Consider the following 25,411-nt stretch of genomic DNA (forward strand, 5'->3'; position numbering starts at 1 on the left):
GAATACCTACGATAAATGAACAAAGAAAAAGAAAGCGAAACTTTTTACGCAGAAATTACCTACATTAATACTTAATTATATACTCTAGACTTCTTTGATACGTTTTGGGACACCCTATATAAAACGCTCTGGGTAGTGTGTATGTTCCTAAGCCCTCATCAAATATTCACGAACTAACATAAAATACGAGTAATCCATGCCAAAACATAAAAAGAGATGACGATGAGAAAAAGTGGTTGGAGCAAACGTATTCTAGTTATTTTTAGCTTAAATAACTTGTGATATTTTTGGGGTTAGAAGTAATAATATTTGTTTTCAAGATTCAGTAATTTGGGCACGGTATTATTTTTATGAATGGAATTTAATTTAACTACTCACTAAAAATATGTATTATCTCGTGTTAATTGCCTGATGATGTACTTTAGTGTGATATACGGTTACGTACCATCAGACCAAAGTGAAAATAATATCATTTTAATAGTGTTTCGGGTTAACCTGTATACAGGATTTATTAGTAGATAACGGAGCCTGATAAAGATCTTTCAAAATAACGGTTAAAAAGAAAAGAAGTTTTAGATTTTATCATTCTTCGTCAATTTACTAGCAGATGCCCTGTATTTTAGCTTATTTAATAGTTTTGTAACCATATAATTTTCACGGGACAGTTTTCGGAGAACAACGCGACCATCAGCATCCTGAGCCTGGTGCCGATGGCGGAGGACCACGACCGAGTGCTGGCCTGCCGCGCAGAGAACCCCAGCGTTGCTGACTCCATGATCGAGGACCGGTGGCAGCTGAATGTGCACTGTAAGTTTAGGAGATTAAAGTTTATTTTCATTTGGCGGAGGACCACGGCTGTGTCCTGGCGTCACAGTTCAGTCACAGGACATTCACTGCTGAATATAGGACTCGCCCAACGATTTCCATATTGACCAGTTGGTAGCGGCCTGCATTAAAGCGCCTTCCTTTATGAGGTTGTCTCACGCTGTGTTTTCCGGTACGTGGCCTCAAACTTAGTTACTATGAGATTCGATTCAAATATTTTTTCACTACAAACCAAAATCAGCCTGCAGCCAGCAGCATGTTAGTGTTGTTTCAGGTAAAAATAGTTTTTATTAATAAAATTCCGTGTAAAAAAAGTTTCGGGCAATCAGCAAAATTGCGACAGGAGCAGTCGAAATATTTCCAAATATTTGCCAATCTTCAACATTCATGTATTCAGTTTTGCTACACGGCCCGTGTGCATTTGTCGTTGGAAAAATCGACACATTTTCTAGTTGTGGTCGGGGAGAGTGGGTAGCCAAACGGTATGTAAATTCACTATTTGCGAAACAGAGAATTGATTCCGTGATTTCACTGGAGACAGAGTTGGACTGTTCGACACGATCGCCTTGGGTTCAATTTAAGAAAAAGAAACGGTAACACTTTGTTTCCACTATTATTTTATTTAGCTATCGGTCTGGTTTTGTAGAGCTATGTCAAATGATTAGAATTGAAAAAGCTTTTAATGTTTGCATCAAAATAACACGCAAGTCAAAAGATCTTATCCCGTACCTACTGACTTAGGTAAACCTAGTGAATCTTGCAATCAACCCTGGGTCACTGAATAGATAAAGTAGTAACAGAAGTAGAACTCTTCAAGGTCACTTGATAGCTCCTCTGGCCACCTAACAATTATGTGCAAACTTGTTCGCAGCTGCTACGCGTTACAAGTCCTGTAATTACGCTCGTCTAGGGTTGCCATTTTGTGATTCCTAATGTAAGAGAAATTACTGCGGAGACGAGTAGCAACGAACACTAACCTTTATGTGAGTTAATCATCTGTGTCGTCAACGATTTCTCTCGCAATATTACACGAGTGAAGGACTACACAGACCTTCACCCTGCCGAGGTATTGTAGTCAGCCTAGAATTCCTGACTTGATTTATTCCAAAGAGAGCAAACGCCAATGGGTTTGAATGTGATTGTATTTACAGAATAAGTTTTCTTAGACTTCCAAATTAGTTACTCGAGCCGCAAGAAATTCAATCTGCGTAGCAAAATAGTTGAAGGTTGTCGAAGTTTGTGGAATATCAATTGTTGGAGACCTACCGTTTGGCTGGGACTCGCTGAAATCAGCGCGAAATCAACTGTGGGTGGCTGATTGAAAGAATTTGTAGTGATTTTAATTTACATAAATAACACTGGTCAACACATGTTTTTTTTTCCTTATATTTTTTTTCTGTTATTGGGTATTTCTATGGCCCTGATTATGAAAAAAATACTGGGAGATCGTCAACAGCTTTACTTTTTAAAATATAGAGTTTTATTATTTTGACAAAAAAATACGAAAAATTATACATTGTGTTGATAAAATATCTATTGAACACTAGCAAATGATCTTTTATATGATTTTTTTGAATAGACAAGTTTGAGTAGATCTCGTTGCAAACTCCAGCAATGGTCGGCCATTCATATATGATCACCACCGCCCCTGATAACCTTCTTCCATTGTCCAAAAATTCTAATGACATCTTTTATCCTGCTCCTCACTAAACTCTCCCACATTTTCTGGAAATCGATGTTAACCCATTACTTCCCAAGCATCGAAATCTTTGGAATTTTTTGATCAAATCTTGAAACTAAGTTCATAATAGGCCAAGAAAAAATAATAAATACAAAAAAATAAAAAAAATAGTACCTTTAATGCTGAGTCAGCCTGTCCTATAAATATGACAGTGGGGACATGTGATCAGAAATAATAAAAGATAACAATTGTAAGAAAATTAGCAGTATTTGAAAATTTGTCCGTAAACAGCTTTAAACATAAAGTTTTAGGAACTTATTTTGTATGGTAAGGTATAAAACAATCACTGCAGAGTGTTTTTTTCACATTTAGCGCAAAAAGTAAGAGTTTTTTTTACAATCTTCTCCCTGGCAATGCCTCTATTTGTCCCTCTTCGTCATATAGTCGTTAATATTGATCATATTGTCAAACCTCACAGGTTGTAAAAGGCGTTCATATGTACCTGGTGCAGGTTTTCTTACCTTGCCTCCCGATTTTTTTATCCAAAAAAAAACCCTACGCTTGAAATCTTTCTAGATTTCAATGTCTCATCTTTATTTACCTCATTGTAAATAATAAATAATCCATGCATTCACTAGAGACATGTCTAAAACATGAATGACTAAGGCCAACACCATTTTTTGCCTCTGAAGCTGAAGATAATCTATTGATTACAGAATTGGACGAAAGTCAACGATAGAAATATTTGAAGTTTTGTGAACTTTTTGTTCACTAATCCCCATTAACGCCAATTGGAGCTTATAAAACTTATAATCACCTCAAGCCACAGAATGGAAGAAGGCGATGGATAAAGAATACAATTCTTTAATGAAAAATGAAACCTGGAGTTTGACAGACCTTCCACCGGGGAAAAAGGCTCTACCCTACAAGTGGGTATTCAAAACGAAAACCGACCAGAGTGGAAATATCACCAGTTACAAGGCTAGGCTTGTAATAAAAGGCTATGCTCAGAGAAATGGATTAGACTATGAAGAAACATACTCACCAGTTGTCAGGTACACCACTATCCGCTACTTGTTTGCATTGGCAGCTAAATATAATCTGGAAATAGATCAAATGGATGCTGTATCAGCCTTTTTGCAAGGAGAGATAGATAAAACTATCTATATGGAGCAACCAGAACAGTATAAACAGGGATCTCAGGTATGCATTCTACATAAATCGATATATGGGCTAAAACAGGCCAGTAGGCTTTGGAATGTCAAACTTAACAAAGTCCTACATGAGTTGGGAATGCAACAATCGAAAACAGATCCATGTGTTTATTTCAATATAGAACAGAACACATTTATAGCTGTCTGGGTTGATGATCTAATTTTATTTACTGCTCAAGAGTCTACAAAGATGTTATTTAAGGAAAAATTAAAAGAACACTTGGAAATGAAAGATCTAGGCCCAGCTAGCCAGTGCTTGGGCATGCACATCACTAGGTGNACAAAATCAAAATTATACGCACAGATAATGGCAAAGAATATTGTAATCATAATTTTGAGAAGTTTTTGTCTAATCATGGTATTGTTCACCAGACGTCCACTCCCTACACGCCTCAGCACAACGGCCTCGCTGAACGGATGAACCGAACCCTGGTTGAGCGAGCGAGGTGCATGCTATTTTATGCTGGTTTGGAAAAGAGCTTGTGGGCTGAAGCTGTGGCAACTGCAGCATATGTTGTCAACCGGTCACCAACAAAGGCACTAAAAGGTAAAACTCCATTTGAAATTTGGAAAGGACGGAAACCCAACTTGTCACACATGAAGATATTTGGCTCTGTTGCTATGGTCTATGTTCCAAAAGAAAAACGCCAAAAGTGGGACAAGAAATCATCAAGGATGATACTAGTTGGCTATTGTGAAAACTCGAAGGGTTACCGATTGTTTGACCCTGAAACAAAGAAAATAGTAAAAAGTAGAGATGTCACTTTTATAGAAAATGTGAATACACATGCAAATCTCCCTGTTGATTGTGATACAGTGGAAAGTGAGAGCAGCAAAGACAGTTCTGATCCCGAAATACTCACTCCGGAGCCCAATGACTCGGATGTCCATGAAGACTCAAGTGAGTATGAAACTGATGTTGGAGATTCTGATGAAACTTATCATCCACCGTGTTCAGTGAGACGGCAGCAGGATGTTAACAGCAACATCACAGTAAGATCATTGCGGTCTCAGAGGCAAAGGAATGAAGAGAGTGACAAAAATAGTTATTTGTGTTTGTACACTGACTCATCTGATCCACAGACTGTAGAAGAGGCTCTGTCATCACCTCAAGCCACAGAATGGAAGAAGGCGATGGATAAAGAATACAATTCATTAATGAAAAATGAAACCTGGAGTTTGACAGACCTTCCACCGGGGAAAAAGGCTCTACCCTACAAGTGGGTATTCAAAACGAAAACCGACCAGAGTGGAAATATCACTAGTTACAAGGCTAGGCTTGTAATAAAAGGCTATGCTCAGAGAAATGGATTAGACTATGAAGAAACATACTCACCAGTTGTCAGGTACACCACTATCCGCTACTTGTTTGCATTGGCAGCTAAATATAATCTGGAAATAGATCAAATGGATGCTGTATCAGCCTTTTTGCAAGGAGAGATAGATAAAACTATCTATATGGAGCAACCAGAACAGTATAAACAGGGATCTCAGGTATGCATTCTACATAAATCGATATATGGGCTAAAACAGGCCAGTAGGCTTTGGAATGTCAAACTTAACAAAGTCCTACATGAGTTGGGAATGCAACAATCGAAAACAGATCCATGTGTTTATTTCAATATAGAACAGAACACATTTATAGCTGTCTGGGTTGATGATCTAATTTTATTTACTGCTCAAGAGTCTACAAAGATGTTATTTAAGGAAAAATTAAAAGAACACTTGGAAATGAAAGATCTAGGCCCAGCTAGCCAGTGCTTGGGCATGCACATCACTAGGTGTGGAAGTGATGTTGTATTAGATCAGGAGAAATATATTAAAGAAATTTTAGCAAGATTCAGAATGTCGGACTGCAAACCTGTGAAAACACCTATTGAAGTTGGTATGAAATTTAATGAAAATGAAGAACAAGAAGCATTGTTAAACTGTCCATATCAACAAGCTATTGGTTCATTGCTTTATCTGGCTCAGGTTACCCGGCCAGATATATCATTTGCAGTTAACACACTGAGCAGATTCAACAACAATCCCAAGGCTACGCATTGGACTGCAGTGAAGAGAATATTTCGATATCTACAGGGCACCAAAGATTTGAAATTGATTTACACCAAAGATGGTAATGAGAAAATCACAGGATATTGTGATGCAGATTGGGCAGGAGATGTGTGCGACCGAAAATCGTGCACAGGTTACATTTTTATGTTACAGGGTGGCGCCATCTCTTGGCGGTCACATAAACAGCAGACTGTTGCCTTGTCGACAGCCGAGGCCGAGTACATGTCGATGTCCTCCGCGACGCAGGAAGCGTTGTGGCTGCAGCAGCTGCACGGCGAGCTCGGCCAGCCGCCGCACGGCCCGCTCATTATCTTCAGTGACAACCAGAGTGCGATCAAGTTATCTATGAATGACTGTTACTTACCTAGGTCTAAGCATATAGACATTCGTTATCATTTTCTGAAGGATCATGTTAATAATTTAAATGTTAAATTTTGTTATGTTAAAGGTGAAGACATGATTGCTGATAATTTAACTAAGGGTACTACTGCTGATAAGCATTTGTATTGTGTAACTAAAATAGGGTTACGTTCCAGGGGAGGGTGTTAGAATAAATGGAACGCAACCATTTTATATTGTGTATGTTGGCAATACGGAAATCCGTTTAGTTTTTTCATGTTGACACTATTGTTACTGCCATTTTGAACTCTGTGATTTGTGTGCGCTCTAAACCGAATAGAAAGTTATTAATCTCAATATTTCTTTTATTTACCACAAAAGCTACAATTCCTTCATTTGAACACGCGCGGTCGGTAGGACCAACCAGCAAGGTTGGTCACTTGACCACACCAAGATATAAACTAAAAAGTCAGTAATTAGAAAACATTGACCGCCTATGATCTTTATCCAATTCTGAAGTGTTATTTTTTATCCAGACAAAAGAGATCCACCACAACGCGAGTGCAGGCATCATCCTCAGTGACCAAAGCCTGGTGCTTCAAGTTGTGAACAGGTCGGCTGCTGGCGACTACAGCTGCCTCGCTTCCAACAGCGAGGGTAGCGCCACCAGCAACCCCGTGTCTCTTCAGATACGATGTAAGTGCTTTTATATCTCCTCCAGCTGGACAAAAGTTTCTCTGGAAGATTTCAGTCCCGTGCTGTCCGCATCCAGGCGTTTCCTCTCGATTTAGGGTTATATTGAAGGCTGCTGGCGATTACAGCTCTCGAGCCTCTAAAGGGCAGCGCTACCATCAAAAATCCCAGTATGATACGATAGAAGTTCTTTTATACTCACGTGTTTAGGTGGACAATATGCTCGTAGCAGTATCTATTGAGACTTCGGTTAACATTAAGAAGGCCGCGGGCAGATTCCTTCTACTTCAGATAAAAAAGTGTAAAGCAAGGACTGGCTGTTAAGATGGGTGATGGATAGTTACATCTAATCCGATAGACGAATGACCTAAAGGACGTAACGAGGACCTTTAATTGTAACTGTAATGAAAGTACCCGGTACTTTCCATGATGGCTAAGACCCAATCACGTAATATTTGGCAATCATAACTGACGTATTGAAGTATTATGTATTGAGAATAAATTGAATGCCTTTTTGGGACAATCTAATTAGAAAAATTAATTAGTTAACGAAGTTTGTTTTCTTTACCAATTTATCGGTAAGGTTATTATTTTTCATCAAATAAGGTTTATGTATATATTAAGCTCACCAATTTGCCTAGCTTTATCTATGCATTACATCTTATAATTTGATCAGAATCTGATATGATCAACTACATATCTCGAACAATTAGCTTGATTGGTGTATGTACACGTTGTTACGTTATGTCGAACTTCATGGGGCATTGTATGTAATAGGTAGCTGTTAATATGGATACAGGGTGTAAGGGGATATAGATTGTCAGAATCTGACTTTAAACTCAGATAACATTTATAAATTTTATCTTTTTGTCGTCTTAATTGGATTCATCTATTCATTTTTTTCGCTCATACATACAGTATCTACTTAGTTTATGTGTAAAACAAGTTATAAATCAATTTCTAAGTGTAACCTGTCCCAAGGTACCTTTGATTCTGATATCTCTATTCATCAAAACATCTTACAAAGGCACGCAAGGTTTGTGCCTCTGTTAAGGATGGGAGTCAAAAAAACGTTCTCAACAGATGTGCCCCTCTGCAAAATGGGCAACGAGGGCGAAGTCTTCGGAGCCCTAAAGCAAGAGACGGTGCAGCTGTCCTGCGAGGTGGACTCCAGTCCACCGCCCACAGCATTCAGCTGGACCTTCAACAGCTCGGGAGAACAGATCCAAATACCTGCCAAGTAAGGATTGAGAACTAATTAATAATGAGGGCTATTGTTTTTATACGTACAACTCGGTCGAATTAACAGCACACTTGGAAGTCGTGATAAGACATCGACACTGGTAGTAGGGAATTTAGTGCAATGATTTGTATGGAGACCCCTCCACTTTGGTATAGAAGGCTCATTTTTGCACCAGTTGTTCTTTGGGTGCTCCTGAGTAGATTTCCGTCGGTAGACATCGGGAGCCCCCCCTGTGGTAGCAGGGGGAGGGGGGGCAAGTTTCCTTCTGCCGCGCTTCACTTTAAGGCCCATATCTTTAAAACTATGGGTATTAGGGCAAGTGTGGTGTCATTTTCGGATAATTAAAGGATGGCGAATTCATTTCTAGAACAAACTTTTTGCCTTTTCATACAAAAAAATAGAAATATTGAGTAAAATTCACAAAAACCAAAAAGTATTTTTTTAAATAAACGTCGTTTACTTTTAAACCATTGGAGATAATCTAATAAAAAAAATATGTCCTGAAAGCTACATTTATCAGGATTATAAATATATACCATTGTATAGTACTTTTTTCTAAAAAAGTAGGTGAAAAAAAATTTTTCTTCAGGACAAAGCGGGCGAATTTTGATGCGCGTCGGAAAAAAATATTTATTTTATCCAAGTATTCATACTATTTGGTTCATAAGCAAGTAAAGATTATTATTTTAGAATTTATTTTGAGTTTCTGGCACATCATGCTACCATGATTTGTATTTTTTCTTCAATTAATTTTGAACTCTATGTGTAAGTCATAAGGTTGAAAATAGTTTAAATACATTTTATTATTGAAAATATCATAAGAAGAAAGCACTAAATAAAGAACTTGAATTTGTCTAAACGTCTAATGATTATTATTAGTATTTTAATTAACATTTTTATTTCTACATACTATTGTACCAGTGATTTAACGGAAAGGTAAGTGTGAGGAAAGTGAGGATTGATATTATCATAGTACGGGAGATTATTTTTAGCACAAAGGCTACGGCTGTGACCATTATAAAAACCGACTCCAAAAAACCTACACTAAAACGTAGGAAAATAATTACTAATTACCTACTTATTTATTAGGACGAATTATTAATATTTATGTAGGTATACCATGATTGATACTTTTGGAGTCGGTGCAGGCAAACTTTACATGTTTCATAATCTTGGCACCGACTCCAGAAGTATCAATCATGGTATACCTACATAAATATTAATTATTCGTCCTAATAAATAAGTAGGTAATTAGTAATTATTTTTCTACGTTTTAGTGTAGGTTTTTTGGAGTCGGTTTTATTTTCGTATAGAAGCCCAGAAACTATCGTAGTAGAGTTTTTGCGTGTCGATCTCAACCAAAAAGTATTTAACGCTGAGTTGCAGTTGCACCATTTTACTTAAACTTTAATAAACGTCAAAAATCTGCCAAACTCTATACAAAAACACCGATTATCGTTATAGTTACGATTAAAGTCAGGTCAGCCTTAGATTTATAAGTTATCATAGATGTCAATTTTACTGAGAGCTTTACATGTCTACTCGTACCTCCAGAGTAGGTACGGCCGGCGTAGCTACAATTTCTTATTTATAATGTAGGTTAATTTAAGCCTCCACTGTCCTAATCAAACAAGGTAACTACCTCCAGGGAATACCCTGGATAAACCTACAGAGATTAAAATCTCTCTGTATCATAAATCAGTACAAATTCGTGACTTGAAAGAACACAATTATATACAAATGGTTTTCGCAGAATACTCATGATTATTAACTAGAATGCAGCTCGCTTCCACCTTTGGCCTGATCATCACTTACCATCAGGTGAGATACAGGCCAAGAGCTTCCTCGTAGTGTATTTAAAAAAAAAGCACTTCCTCAGAGTTTAATATTTTTAATTCAGTACTTAGGACTTTCCAGGGCACTTAAACACGTCGTCCCAAATATAGCTTGCCCTACCACCATTTCGGGACAACATATGGGCTGGTGCTGAGAAGTTAATTCGAGCTGATCGCATAAAGATGTCAATCTTTCCATTTAACGTAAAGTTTGTGTCTTTTTACCCAACTGCGCCAGAAGGAGGGTTATATTTTTACATATCACCAACAAAATAATTAGTCATTGATGCCTCCGACTGCATTTGTAAACACTAAGGCTGAGTTGTCTTGTTTTTATTATCTTTTTAGTTCATTTTTATCAGTTTAGTTGAATTCAATGACAAAAAAAGAAAAGAAAGCGTGCGAAGTCTTTTGTGGACGATGATTATTTTATAACCAAGATTATCTTTGAATATTTTTGATTGCACGTAAGGAGTGCGGCATTGTTCTTCCATTAGGAGGTGTTTAAGCGTTTTAAGCGCAGTTCACACGGCTACTGCGGGTCACGGGGCATTGTTAAGCGCGGGCGTTCGCCCCGACACGCGTGTGACCCCCGTGGGCCACAGCCGGGGGAGAAACGTCAACTCAGTAGGTCTAGACAAGTGGCACTTTTTGATCGAATCGAAAATCGAATCCGTTGAAATGCCAAAAAGGCTGTCTTTCGACATAAAAACTGTCACATTTTGCATTTTGTCTAGAGGGGCAGGTATATAGTAAACTGCATCAAATCAAATCAGAAAAGAATATTTATTCAATTTTGACCAGTATCTTGGCACTTTGTGAATGTCGAAACGAACTCAGTCACCACTAGTTGCATCAAGGAACAAAGGAACTTATTTGGTACCAACCAAATACCAAAATATTATACCGTCAGCTGTCAATGACGTAGCGAGATAGCGCAAATCTTATTAATCACAGAATACTGAATCAATTCAATACTTCAAAAACTAAATACACCAACAGTCAACACTCTCTCCTTAAAATGAGTACTTTTCTATACCTACCTTTAATACAAAAGGCTGAAAAAAGGGCGACTGAAACTCTATCGCAAGGTGCAAATCACGAAAATCTCGTCAAAAAACTAATTTGGTTCCAAAATGGTGGTAGAGCACTATGTTTGAAACGTATCTAGTCACTGAAAATGTGTTCATATACTCTACTGTATAAAACGATTTAAATTCCGATATTTGTAAGTTCAGAGAGACCGTGGTTATTCTTACCTACATGATTTGAAATTTTTATTTATTAGCACTTCATTTAACAGTAGTACACCGCTGACATACATAGAGCCTTTCTGTTTTCCCCGAGCTTTGTGAAAGCTTACAAGTTTGCTGGGCCCGCCTAACGACTGTCAAACGCAACTAGTGTTCAGCTACTTGTGCCCACTTGTAAAATAATACAAAGGGAAATAAACTTTGTTCAAACAACTTCTCAAGTTATATTTTAAGTGGTTGTGTCGAATTTTAGAATGCCAATGGGAAAATATAAGTCGTCCTGAAAGCTAGTATTACTTTAGATTATAAAACATTTATAGCCTATTGAAAATTTCTGAAATCAACTATTTTCAATGCGATATTATAAAATTGAAATATCGCGTTGCGTATTACCACTGTATTGTAGTAGTAAGAACATCAGGCTTTGGAGGGTATGTTAAAATCATCTGACGCTTATAGACAGCCCATAAAGCCTAGACTACCTACATGAAAGTAAGCCTTGTGATCTCCACCCTGTATATACTCGTATATAGCTACTCACTATGTACCGTAAGTAGGCACCATCTGTACTGTAAATAGGCACCTATTAGAAACGCAATCATGGATATACTCAGCAAGAATATTAATGAGGAATACTTATGAAAGGTATGTTATCACGCCTAATTTTCAGAGGAACTGTAAATTGTATATTTTCATTTAAGTGGGTTGCTGTGTGTTGGTTTCCTTTTAGAAAAGCGCTATGCTAATTGATTTGCAAAGGATTATAACTCAAAGGTGACTGACTGACTGACTTACTGACATAGTGATCTATCAACACACAGCCCAAACCACTGGACGGATCGGGCTGAAAAGACAATGCCGGAAATTGGCGTCTTTTTTTTTTCGCGCGGCCATCGACCAAATCATGTTTTTTAGATACAAAATAGTGTAATAAACCAAACTTACTATGACATGTATACCTCTAAACTCAGTCTGAACTGAGTTACGAGCATTAGAAGTTTGATGATTTACATACTAGATTTGCTTTTTGCGCGCAAGTTTTGTAAGAAATTGCAACAAAATATTGCGCTAATTTCTCAGATCATAGAATTCCCTTCTATGATCTGAGGCTAATTTTTTATTGCTCGATGGCCGCCCGAAAAAAAAAAAAGACGCCACCTTCCATACAAAATCTGGCATTGCCATTTGGCANTCCCTACTATGGTAGGGATGGGGCGAACGCAGGCAGGTGTGCGGGTAAGTGGGAAGAAGAGTCGCATTTCAGTGAGATGAGCAGTTAGCTCGATCGGGTTGTAACAGTTAGCACCGTTGCTAAGTGACGGGACTTTACAAAGTGGTACTGTCCTGATGAGTTCATGCAATAGTCCTCTTACCGATTCAGCGCTTATCGTCACTGTCTTAGCCACCAGCAATTCACAGGACCTTACTCTAAAGTGGCGCTAACAGGTGAATGCTAAAACGATAGTAATTAATAGGCGACAATAACCCTACTGTGCTTACGTTGGGCGCTCCAATCTTATGGATGTTTTTATAAAAAGTTTCAATATTTTCCCCCTAGATACTACACAGCCTCTGGCTACTCCTCTACCTTGAGGTACACGCCGTCATCCAACATGGACTTCGGGACCATCTCCTGCGCAGCCAGTAACTCCGTCGGGAAGCAGGAAGCGCCGTGCGTGTACAAGCTCGTTGCTGCTGGTAAGATGTTCAAACAATTTTGGGTTCTAAGGGTCTGTTAATAGGGTGTATAGTATAACTTCATTACCTGGAAGTTTGATCTGCATCAGGTTATTATCATCAGGCTATTTAGTCTTCACTGCAGGAATTACAACCCTCTTCAATTTGAGAGGTGCAGCTGCAGATTACTAATTAATAGACTAATATTTACGACATCTGATACTTAGGTACCTATAAAGTACAAAAAATAGCCCTGCACACCACCTGGACCACCTGGATATGAGCTCCCCTGGCTTACCTGGAAGTCTTTAAATAGACTTCGGACGCAAGTTGGCCGTAATAAGGACAATCTGGTCAGGTGGGGATTCTTGGATGGCTTAAACATGGAGTGCAGGTGCGGTTTTGTTCCCCAGTCGATGAAGCATCCGATGTCGTGCCCTGAATGCCCAAGCAACTGCACTCAGGGGATTTGATGAGTGCTACTGACAACGCCACTCTTGTGGCGGAGTTTTGGGCTGACACTGTGTAGGTTTGTTGTCGACACGAAAGAATAAGAAGTACAAAAAATAGCCCATACTGATAAAAATACAATCATGTCAGCTGATGTCAGTAACTGACCATTCATCACGTCGTAGGATACTAAATACGGCAGTAAATGATTGATAACTGACCATCAGTTAAAATCAATCACAGAATAATCGCCGAAGTGACATAAACGGATTGAGACCTGATGCAGTGACGATGCTATTATACGTATCGTTGAACAATGCCTCGATTCCCGTTTCACAAAAAAGGTGTTTAATATGCAGCTGGCTTGTTGCCAACTTTATTGCAATATCACGAGAATCTCTGGCTAGAATTATTTATTTAGAAATCATCATTATTTACATGTTTTCGAGTGTGAAATATCGAGTAAGTATTATTTCTTTTTACATTGTTTTAAGCTCTCAAATTTTTGGCACACCGGATATTTAACTAATATAATTTCAAATTTCCGTTTCAGTCTAATTTATTGGCGTAAATCATACCTAGCTAGTGACGGAAAATCCTAATACTCATTATTGGAGCGCCTAAAACGTTGCAAAAATATGAAATCCAAAAAGTTTATTAATTAATCAACATTAGCTACGTAAATTAAATTAACCTCACTGAAGCCATTTGATACAATCTAGAAACTGATCTTAATTAATCATTAAAGTTCGCATCGGCTTCAATATGCTATTATTATAATCTAAATAGCTAACTCGCGTTCGCTTGTACTGAACCCTTCGGCCATTAGGCGTGGGTCTGAGCACATTGGCGCCCAACGTGTGGCCAACCGTTGGTCACAAACTCAGAATCATCCAAAAGGTTCACTCCAAAATAATATAAAATCACGCAATGTGAAAAGTTCATTTTATGTTGAGGCTATCATTCAATGAGTCATTGTTGACATAAAGTTTTTTTAAAGAATAATATAAAAGTAAAGTAGTCTCAAACTAAAGCTTGGTCTTGCCAGAAACAACAACACAGAATAAACAGCAGTTATTTGCTTGAAATATATTTTTGATTTATCACCATCATCGTCAGTTTAGTTTCCACTACAGGAGCACCACTCTTTCCAATTTACCAAAGGCTAATGAAGATTTGACCTATATTCCTCACACTCTGGCCAAAAAGGTTCATCTTCTTATTCGTTTCGCTCTTGGCAGCGGATACAACTCTCCACACGATCTCACGCCATTTCCTTCTGTTGACAGACTGTTAGGTTGGGGAGTCCTGAAGTTCACATAAACACATAATTGCCGTTTACGTCAAGTCTGTGTATATTTAATTAATTAACCTTATTAAGATGCTACTTCATCAACCTGTACTGTGGCATAACAAAACCAAACATGGTCCGAACCAATTTACATAGAAACGTTCCTGTTAGAATTACTCCTGGTATAGTTATTGTGATTATTATAGTCAAATGGTTTTGCGGGGGTAATGAAAATGACCTAGTACCGCTAATGATGTACCCCGGGGGTGTGCGAGTGGGATTTGATAGCTGTGCCGGTGAATTTTGTATGCACCTGAATATTCATTTCGTTTTGTTTGTGTATTTACTAGTACGCTAATATTTGGGCTAACGCGAATATGCAGGGAATTACCTGTTATCAAATCAATTTCAATATTTTATGTGGTTATTTAATGTAATGACCTATATTGGCTAGCTTAGCTCTGATGAAGAAAAGTGTAAATAAATATCAAAAAGTTGCACTTTTGAAAGGTTTATCTGTCTGAATTTTACACATTTATGTGCGGTGCTTTAAGGTTTGGCCAAACCAACGCGATCACACGCGATCAGCCGGCGTGCAGCGATGGCGATCAATACATTTAAGTCTGGTCGCCATCGCTGCACGCAGGCTGATCGCGTGTGATCGCGTTGGTTTGGCCAAACCTTTAAGAAGCGTCAAGCATTGTCCATGATAATGACATCTTTGATATTTTTTTTATTTAAATTACGATTAGCTCACTTTTTCTAAATACAAAAAACATAATCAACTGTCTGATCCCCAGAATAAAGTTAAATAATATCTGTACTGTAGGTACTGTATAAAAAGTTGTCGCTTTATCCCTGTCAAGGTTTTATTGGGTACTGGCAATTGAGATGAAATATCGGCGCATTTGTTTTTTTAATAGCCTCCAGTCTGGCCATTGACCGATCCGATCGCGCAGGATATAACCCATCATAAATTAGGCAATTGGTCAGCAATAGCTAGTTATAATACACACACACTCAGTAGAATAATTTAAAATGAACTTTAAACAACTCGATCGAGCTAACTGTGCATCTCGTTGAATGCACTGCGCACCTCAATGAATGACTCTCCCTCGCACTTACCAGCACAACTGCCCGCGTTCGCCCGGTCCATACCAGAGCGTCGATGTGACGTCACGGCTTGTAACTTGAACGGGTTGTAAATTAGATGATGTTAGGTTGTGCTGAAAAGAAAAATGTTGGTTTCAAATTCGTCTTCAATTAAGTTACAAAATTAGTAACAGAACCGAGGTAATTTAAACCTCTACATTTTATTACAAAGTACTAACTAAATATCTACCAAAAACGTAATTAATACCCAGCAAAAATTACGAAGCCTGTTAACATAAAAGAAATTAAGATGTCAAGATACGGCACTATTCTCCTCTCACGTTCTTTATACATACTACTTGACTGGAAATAAAACCCAACCTTATGAAATTTAAGTAGTCCCAAGAGATGCCTAACAGTCTTGGAACGAATGAAATTAATTCGAAGAATATTTCTTATTCGGGTTTCCCGAAAACGGGACGCCGAAACCTTTAGAATGATAATTTATCACTCATATCTGTGATATAAAGGTACCATTAGCTGTTGGTGGAGCTAAGTAAGAGGTTATTATGTCACAACTTGGTAATAATAGGCTAGATGACAAAATTTCAATTATTTGTCCGTCAGACAGATAATTATAAAATATTAGACTCATATTTTTTATTTTCTTTCATAATTAAATAATAACAGTGCTACATCGAGTTGAAATGGCGCGATACGTCACGCTTGAGTAGAATTTTTACTCAAAAGTGTCGTCACGCGACATTTCAACTCAATATAACACTGTAATTATTCGATTATGGAAAAAAATAAAAAATTATCAGTCTAATATTTTCTAATTATCTGTCTGACGGACTAAATAGAATTTCGATTTCATTACCCAGTCATCATCCCTATTATGCTGCAGAGAATAATGTAGATGCGATCTGCACTCATAGACACTATATCGAACTGTATCTACTGCAAGTTACTTGTATTATAGCAGCTAAGTATCAAATGGTATCTGGGAGTTGTTTATGTCAATTGTTTATCGGCTCATAAAAATAAAGCTCATAGCAGACTTATCAACTGGGAAAGGGATCAACACCGTATCACCTTTCGCGAGCTGTCATCGCCTATCGCACACTGTCAATTGCGAGGCGAGGTGTTTACGTTACGGTGCGTTGCAGTATGGAGTTTCATACAAAGAATACTGACCGCCTCGAGTTGATACGGTTACGATCCCTTTCTGGGTTGATAAATGTGCGACGTCCTTAAATCTCCACCAGGTCACCCGATGTCGCTGCAGAACTGCTCGGTGCTGAACCACAGCTTCGCTGGACTACACGTGGACTGCATTGAGGGCTTCGACGGTGGTCTACCTCAAGTGTTTTACATGGAGGTCTATGAGCTGCCTTCGATGATTGTAAGTTTTTCATTAATCCCACCGCTGTAACTCCTGTGTGGTTAGGATCTACAGCTGGACGGCCAATAAAACACAACAGTGAAGATCAAGTTACCCGGGTCAAGTTACTTATAAGTTCAGTTATAGTTTACTGCCTGAGTCTCTCTGATTAGGGTCACGGAGAATGTGATTATAGTTGCACAATGTTAGTTGGAGTCAGAGTCAGTATTTATGTGCTGTTAAAGTGTTAACACGGTATATAGAGACTTCCAAGCTTAGTTAATAAATAAACATTCCCCAATTATTAATATCTTCCTTGGATTTTCTATAATCCAAGGGGTAAAAAGGGGGATGGACGAACTTATTGGAAGTCTGCATAGCGAAGATTCAATGTAGCTGATTATACAGACTGATGACGGCACGTCAATCAAAACATTGTGGCATCTTGTGTACCTAATAGACGCTATTTTTTAACCATAATGTGTAGTTTGATCATCTGATGTGTTGTACTTGACTGTACTTTAAATGGTTACTGAGTTTCTTCCGCCACTTCCGGGACTAAAATGGCTGTTAGGATGCTCACTAAGCTCTTGATTTACCTACATTAGGTCCGAGCCAACGTGTCTTCGAACTCCACGCCGACCTTCGAAGTGCCGGGCCTGGACAGCTATTCGAGCTACGCGCTTGTTCTGTACGCGGCCAATGCGAAGGGCAGGGGAGAGGCGACTTCGCTGTACACTGTCGCTTTAAGGTCCCCTGATAAATACACTGGTAAGTTTATAACTTTTAGGGTTTAGGTTAAGGTTATAAGGTTAAATAGGGTAGCGTATTGAGAAACGCAGAGGTCAACTCTAGCTACAAATACCTCCTTGTGTTAGTCCAATATACATAATGTAACTATACATAATATTATCTTTCAATTTGTAGGCTGAGGTAGAGGCCATTACAGTAGTGCAGCTTGAAAAATAAACAGTTTTTGTTTCCTCCTGTAAAGTTTGTACAAATGAATATAAGCAGGTTGAAATGGGCTGACGATATCCTCCAATAGCCATAGAATCAACATAAGCTTCCAGTGACATAAGATTTTTCTCCAGGAGTCAGCACGTCCATTCCTCTGTCTCCAATGCTAGTATCACTGCTAGCAGTGATTGCGCTGCTTTGTACCGGCGTCTGCGGAGTCATTACTGCGCTGTACCGGCGGCATAGTGCTCGAAGACTAGATCGAGTGAAGCAACCGCCTTCTTCGTAAGTAACATTATTTGTAAGTTGTTACAGAAGTAGGCACAAATTGGAGTCCTTTTACTCATAAGCTCACTTAGACTAAGTATGCAGCAATTCAAACCTACGAATAAACTCATCTGATTTAAGACTTAATAATATTAGAAGGATTCGTTCCCACTCTAGCTACTTTTGCAAAGACGGTCTACAGCTGGGGCGTCTATAGAATTCAATCAATGAAGGTTACGTTTTTAAAAAGCTAGGCAAAATAATATTAGACGCGTAGCGATAAAAAAGCTCCAGGTTAAGGAAGTTTATTGCAAATCAAATGACAGATTACGACAGATTAATAAAATGCAGCCCGCCTCTTTAACTATTTGCACTGGAAGCGGAAGGTTAGGCTGGTTACAATCATGGTGATGGTTTAGACTCTAGAACATTCCATAGTGAGTTTGAAGAAAGAAAGAAAGAAACATTTATTACGAGGAACATCACTTAGTTAAGGACAAAGAAATTGTAAGGAAAAAAAGACAGAAGTAGCACGTAAATATTACAAGGAAATAAAAAGTGAACTGAGCAGTGCTATCCTGTCGCAACAGCGATGCCCATCGCAATGGGACTCCACTCAGCATATGCCGTGGCCCACAGTGGGGAAGGCCACGACGCTGGTTTTCAGTGTGCCCCATGCCGAGGAGTGTGTGTGTGTGAAGCTATAATCCTGCAGTACATTTCTTAACCATTTCACTTCATTTGAACTGTCCAATATAAACATGGCTTCTCTTGCCAGGGCTCTATACATAGAGCAGAGCGTGGACTCGCTCTCCAAACAGGACCACATGAACACGTACTGCGGATCTCCAAAGCTGGACTACTGCAGCCAGTACGAGCTGAAGATGGACGGGGAGATAGAGGAGACCGATCCTGACATCATACCCTGTAATTACGGTGAGTTTTCCAGCAGAAAACAGTGGGCTTTTTTTATTCCCAACGGGGAAGCTCTTGGTTTGTATCTCACCTGATGGTAAGTAATGATCAGGCCGAAGGTGGAAGCGAGCTTCACTCGGAATCCTCAACCACAGAGGAACTGGCTAATCTAAGTGAAACACGAAATTAATCGTTTTTTTTTTATGAATTCCTTGAAATGTTTGATTTGATGTTAAATTTTATTTGAAAAAATGTTTAGATGTAAAATTTTCAAACATACCCACATTTAAAATGCTAGTTGGTAATAATGTATTTAATTGTAATGAATTGTATCTGTGTTTTCTCTATAAGTGGATTTTATAAATTCTTTTGAGAAAATAAATGTCTTTAACCGTAAATATGTGAGGTCACACTGGGATGTTACCGGCTGTGACAAGGGGGAGGGAAGGGGTCAAAAATAATGAAATTCGTGTGACGTAAATAAATGGCCCCTTATTCATACATTTTTTAATTTCATTCCAACATCGTTTTGCTCCATAAACAAAGTAAACATATCCGGCAGATAAGAAGTCGATTAGCGGGTTCAGCAAGCTGCCCACGCCGGGCACCGACACCGACACCAGCCGCGTGTTCAGCGAGCGCTCGGCCGGCTTCCCTGCCAGCACTGTGAGTTGTTTGCCTTACTTGACTTAAGGTCCTTTGACCCCTAGATGGGGTAGAGGTCGTCCACAACAGTCCTCCATCTCGTTCGGTCTTGAGCTTCGCGCTTGATCTCGCTCCAGGTCTTGCCGATTTTCTTCGCCAGTGAGTTGTTTGCACATTTTTTAATTAACGTTTGTGAACCGCCAGGCGATTTTCAATATTGTATTCTCATAATATACAGGGTGTCCCAAAAAGTAGTGTCAAGCCGAAGCCCAGAGGCAGAGCATCACTAGGGCTACCCGAATCACCGTGACTTTTGATTGTTTTCCAGTTATGATTTTTTTAAACATATCCTGTATGTGTTATCTTTTTTAGTTTACATTCGTGTTATGGATGTAAATACTTCTAAATCAGCTAGGCTAGTATTCATTCATTACATGGGACCTTTGGGCTTCGGCTTGACACTACTTTTTGGGACACCCTGTATCTTTTGTATTTACTTAGAGCCAATCTTTTGATCCGTAGTTAATTCTATTAAGGGCCAGTACAGTTGCAGTCGTTGCAACTAAGGTGGCAGCCAGCTTATTCCGTAGTTATTATTTCTTGACATTTAACCACCATATTGTCATCTTATCTAATAGTTAAGCTAACTATGGATCATAAAACTGGCTGTGAATCTATTAGGTAAAGGTCATTTAATTTTATTGTTTATCTGACCTTTAACTCTAAGAATAAGAATAAGAATAAGAAATTTATTCATAATGTTCATTACATGTCAAATTTTCAATATATTTTCTTATTAATAATAAACAATTGCAGTATTAATAAGAAAGAAATACACATCATGTCCAAATAAATTAATAATACAAATAGAATTAATGTCAATTAAATGTCAAAATAAATAGTGGGTAACAGTGTCAATAATATCATAATGTCAGTGTCTTTTTCATAACTCAGTAGGTATTATGAAAAAACAAACTCAGTCATCCACAGGCTTGAATCTACGAGGGTGAACATCGTAGAATCAAGCCTGTGGAGGACTGAATTTCTTATGTTTTATACCAGTCACAATCGTTCGTTCGTTCGTTTCAGCCAAATGACGTCCACTGCTGGACAAAGGCCTCCCCCAAGGTTTTCCACAATGAACGGTCCTGCGCTGCCCGCATCCAGGCTCTTCCCGCGACCTTTACCAGATCGTCGGTCCACCTAGTAGGAGGCCTGCCCACGCTACGTTTTCCAGCCCGTGGTCGCCACTCGAGAACTTTCCTGCCCCAACGGCCATCGTCTCTACGAGCTATGTGCCCCGCCCACTGCCACTTGATTTTAGCAATTCTGCGAGCTATGTCGGTTACTTTGGTTCTCCTACGGATCTCCTCATTTCTGATTCGATCACGCAGGGAAACTCCGAGCATAGCCCGCTCCGTCGCCATTTGGGTGACCTTGAGCCTTCTTATGAGGCCCATAGTAAGCGACCACGATTCGGATCCATATGTCAACACTGGCAACACACACTGCTCGAAGTCACAATATTTAATCTATTTATTGAATGTTGATAGTGATACATCATCAAAGTTATTTAAAATAAGCCTCACACACTCTGAAAGACTGAAACAAGCAAATCATTACTGTGCAATATCCCGCAATAAGAAACATAATTGGATTTGCTCGAGATTGCTTCACAAAGTGGTATCCATTGCACCGCAGCACACCATGACTCTATCATATCCCTATCACATACAAAATTCTTGGATTGGAATTGGAATGGATTACTGTCAGGCATGTCCAATTGTCCTCTATTCCGTAACATGTTCCTGGTTTGGTCATGTTATGACATGGTGTAGTGAACAGTCCTTTAACTCTATTTCTAGTAGAGATGAAACGGATATCCGGTAACTATCCGGTAGGCCGGATATCCGGCCATAATTTACTATCCGGCCGGATACCGGATAGTAACTCACTATCCGGCCGGATACCGGATATTAAAAAACTACGACAATTTCCTATCAATAAAATTAAATACATTAATCTTTGAAGTAAACATCATTAAAATGTCTTATAATAATGACGGCTTTTATTTAAAGTCAAAAATGTTACAAAAAGCCATATTAAGGCCTTTAAAAAAGCTAATTTCGTTTTCTGGGCTATTCACTCTAATAACGAATACATAAATAGTAAATATGTATCTGTTAAGTCGAAATATTGCCAAATAAAATAGGCGATCTTTTGTTCACTGATGGTCTGATGTCATGATGCAAGTGAACTAATTTAATTTTCGCTATTCAATCACACATTCACGATGGCAACCGAAATCGCCCAAATTGATCTGCCCCCAGACAAGTGACAAAATCTGACATTTTATTAGGACTGATTCGATTTTAGAAAAGTGTTACTTGTCTAGTCTACTATTAGACCCACTGATCGCTTTCGAAGCACTTGTGCGGCGCTAAACTCGTCAAAACATGCAACGAGACAATGGGCCAACTATCCGGCCGCCGGATATCCGGCTATCCGGCCTAGCAGCTGGCCGGATATCCGGTATCCGGTATCCGGCCAAACAACTATCCGTTTCATCTCTAATTTCTAGTTTAGAAAGGAAATTGATTTTGGTTTGACATATCTAATTGTGAAAGTTATAGACGGTAGAATAATTAAGTATCAAAGCTCCGTGATCTTTCAAAACTTTCAATAACGTTACACTGTCTGTCTATTAATCTTCCATTGAACAAGATTGACAAGATTGTCTTAAGTGTGAATCTTTGAATCTCTTTATTATTTTGCTAAATAATTTGCCACCATACTTTGAACTCTATTACAATTAGTTTCAAAACCATAAAACTTGATCTATTGGATTAAAATTAGAGATGAAACGGATATCCGGTAACTATCCGGTAGGCCGGATATCCGGCCTAAATTTACTATCCGGCCGGATACCGGATAGTAACTCACTATCCGGCCGGATACCGGATATTAAAAAACTACGACAATTTCCTATTAATAACATGAAATACATTAAATATTTGAGGTAAATAACAATAAAATGGCTTATAATAATGACGGCTTTTATTGAAAGTCCACAAAGTTACAAAAAGCCATATTAAGGCCTTCCCAAAAACTAATTTCCTTTTCTGGGCTATTTTCTTTATTTACGAATACATAAATGGAAAATATCTGTTAATGTCAAAATATTGCCAAATAAAATTGGCGATCTTTTTTTCACTGATGATGGTCTGATGTGATGACATGATGCAGTTCAGTCACATTACGCAGCAAGTAAAGAAAGAAAGATACATTTATTACAATGGACATCACACAAATACAGCAATTACATAGACATGACAGTGGCACATAATAATAAAAGAAGAAAAATAAAAACAAGAGTAAACTGAGCAGTGCCACCCATTCACCAACAAGATGCCCACTGCAACGGGACCCCACTCAGCATATGCCGTGGCCCACGGTGACGAAGGCCACGGCGCTGGTTTTCAGTGTGCCCCATGCCGAGTGAGGGTCACGGACCATTGGTAGTACAAACAAGTAAACTAATTTAATTTTCGCTATTCAATCACGATGGCAATCGAAATCGCCCGAATTAATCTGCCCCCTAGACAAGACAAGACAAGTGGCAAAATGTGACATTCTATTCGGACGGATTCGATTTTCGAAAAGTGTCACTAGTCTAGTCTACTAATAGACCCACTGATCGCGTTCGAAGCACCTGTGCGGCGAAAATCTCGACACGCCATGCAACGAGACAATGGGCCTACTATCCGGCCGCCGGATATCCGGCTATCCGGCCTAGCAGCTGGCCGGATATCCGGTATCCGGTATCCGGCCAAACAACTATCCGTTTCATCTCTAATTAAAATTTAGAAAATGTCAATTGATTTTCGACGTTTTGTCAAGTACTATAAAGTTCAAATTGCGTTGGCAATAAAACCTTCCTATACAGGGTGAAACAATTAAAAGTAAGTTTTCCCTCCAGTCGTCATCCAGCATATCGGTGGTGAACCGCGGCGTGTGCGCGCGCGGCGCTGACATCACCGCCGCGCGCCATCTGGCGGCGAATGTGCGCGAGAGTTGTATATAGACCGGTAGATATCTAAATAAATAAACTGCTGTGCTATTCTTATTTTATAATTTTGAAAGAGCAAGTGTAATGAAATTTTGAACAGTATTTATTTACTTTTATAGGCTGTAAGAAATGAAAATGAAATTTAATGTTGTAAGAAATGTAAAATAAACAAATAATTACTGTTTTTCATACAAAAAAAAAAAACGTTTGGCACGTTTTGGGAACCCAAAAAGTAGAGGCAACTAGGACTATTATTGTTTAAAAAAAAGTAATAAGATGTCATAGTGTTTTGGGAGGTTCCGCCATTCGTATCTACTGTCATGTTTGACATGAAAAATTGCTATTTTATTCCTTTAGAATTATTTATGGGCTAAGAATAGCACAGCTATTAGTGGTAATAGGTTAGGGACGTAAATAAATGTACCTGGGATTCACGGATTCGATTCAGTCGATATAATGAGGTAAGTTTGTAAGCTAGTAAAATAAATTATTCGTGAATCTGTAAGTAAATACATTTTTATTTTAAGCTGTAGTATCCCACTGCTGGACTAAGGTATAACGTCAATAACATTTTTTTAGGTTTATCTTTGCGCCAGCTTCACATTTTTATCTGATATTAAAGCATAACGTAATAACATTTCTCTAGCTCTGGAAGTATAGATCCAGAAGATGGATTTCGAATAATGTTGTTTTGAAAATTGTTTTTATGAATTTTCTTTTAAAGTAAAATTTTATTTGCAATTCACTTGTGTAGGTTCAATTTCGAATAAGTTAGAAGCAAACAGGATTATTCTAAATATTCAGATACCTAATGTTTTTTCATAGACAGCGAGTGGAATTTTGCTACGAAAAGGTCGTGTTTTGTCAATTATTTTCGTGAAGAATTACAAATCCCTACAAAAACATAAAAATTTCAGAAACATGTTAGTTTTTATTAAGTTATTAAGCTATGTAGCTTTATAGCAAAAAAATAAGCATGACCAGAATAAATCAGAGAAAATTTTGATTTAATTTCATACTGTGAACATATGCCATGGGATTCCATTGTTCAGCAGTGAGCATCTACAACTTGGTGATAATATTATGTAATTGTACAAACATTAATACATAAATCAGCAGTATTATAAGGAAAAAGGGTTTCGTAAATATTAGCAAAGAAATCTTAAATGTATCATACATTATTAATTGTTTAACTTTAACTTAACTGTTGAATTCGCAAATATGATAAGATAAATGTTTAAGTAACTTGTCATAGGTACCTACTCTAAACTGTACCTCTAGTACGAAAAACTTTCGAGTTCGTTTCGTTTGCGTATTCAAAGTGTCATCGAAAAATTTTGTATGAAAAATTAAACAGCGCCCCCTAGGGCGGCTATAATATAGGGGGCGCTGTTTAATTTTTCATACAAAATTTTTCGATGACGCAAACGAAACGAACTCGAAAGTTTTTCGTACTAGAGGTACTGGCAACAATTAAAACGCAACATTGGCGACGTTGCGAAGCGCGTAATGTTGCCAAA

The 25,411-nt window shown here is 38.3% G+C and overlaps 1 protein-coding gene across 1 annotated transcript in view; it reads left to right on the forward strand.

Moving 5' to 3' along the window:
* Positions 1-23,962, forward strand: part of LOC114353983 (uncharacterized) — a 33,864-nt gene extending 9,902 nt beyond the window's left edge. The window contains exons 2-15 of the mRNA XM_028306196.1: positions 666-807; positions 4,538-4,713; positions 4,804-5,001; positions 5,932-6,106; positions 6,227-6,288; positions 6,654-6,813; positions 7,894-8,050; positions 12,700-12,839; positions 16,920-17,056; positions 17,644-17,806; positions 18,130-18,280; positions 19,041-19,198; positions 19,740-19,843; positions 23,802-23,962. Coding sequence (XP_028161997.1) covers positions 666-807; positions 4,538-4,713; positions 4,804-5,001; positions 5,932-6,106; positions 6,227-6,288; positions 6,654-6,813; positions 7,894-8,050; positions 12,700-12,839; positions 16,920-17,056; positions 17,644-17,806; positions 18,130-18,280; positions 19,041-19,198; positions 19,740-19,843; positions 23,802-23,906 — 2,028 coding nt within the window. The 3' untranslated portion in view covers positions 23,907-23,962. The remainder of the gene's footprint in view (positions 1-665; positions 808-4,537; positions 4,714-4,803; positions 5,002-5,931; positions 6,107-6,226; positions 6,289-6,653; positions 6,814-7,893; positions 8,051-12,699; positions 12,840-16,919; positions 17,057-17,643; positions 17,807-18,129; positions 18,281-19,040; positions 19,199-19,739; positions 19,844-23,801) is intronic.
* Positions 23,963-25,411: the final 1,449 nt, after the last annotated feature.

Source organism: Ostrinia furnacalis, unplaced genomic scaffold (genome assembly GCF_004193835.3).
Source record: "Ostrinia furnacalis isolate ACB-3 unplaced genomic scaffold, ASM419383v2 OfSCF0185, whole genome shotgun sequence".
NCBI lineage: Eukaryota > Metazoa > Arthropoda > Insecta > Lepidoptera > Crambidae > Ostrinia > Ostrinia furnacalis.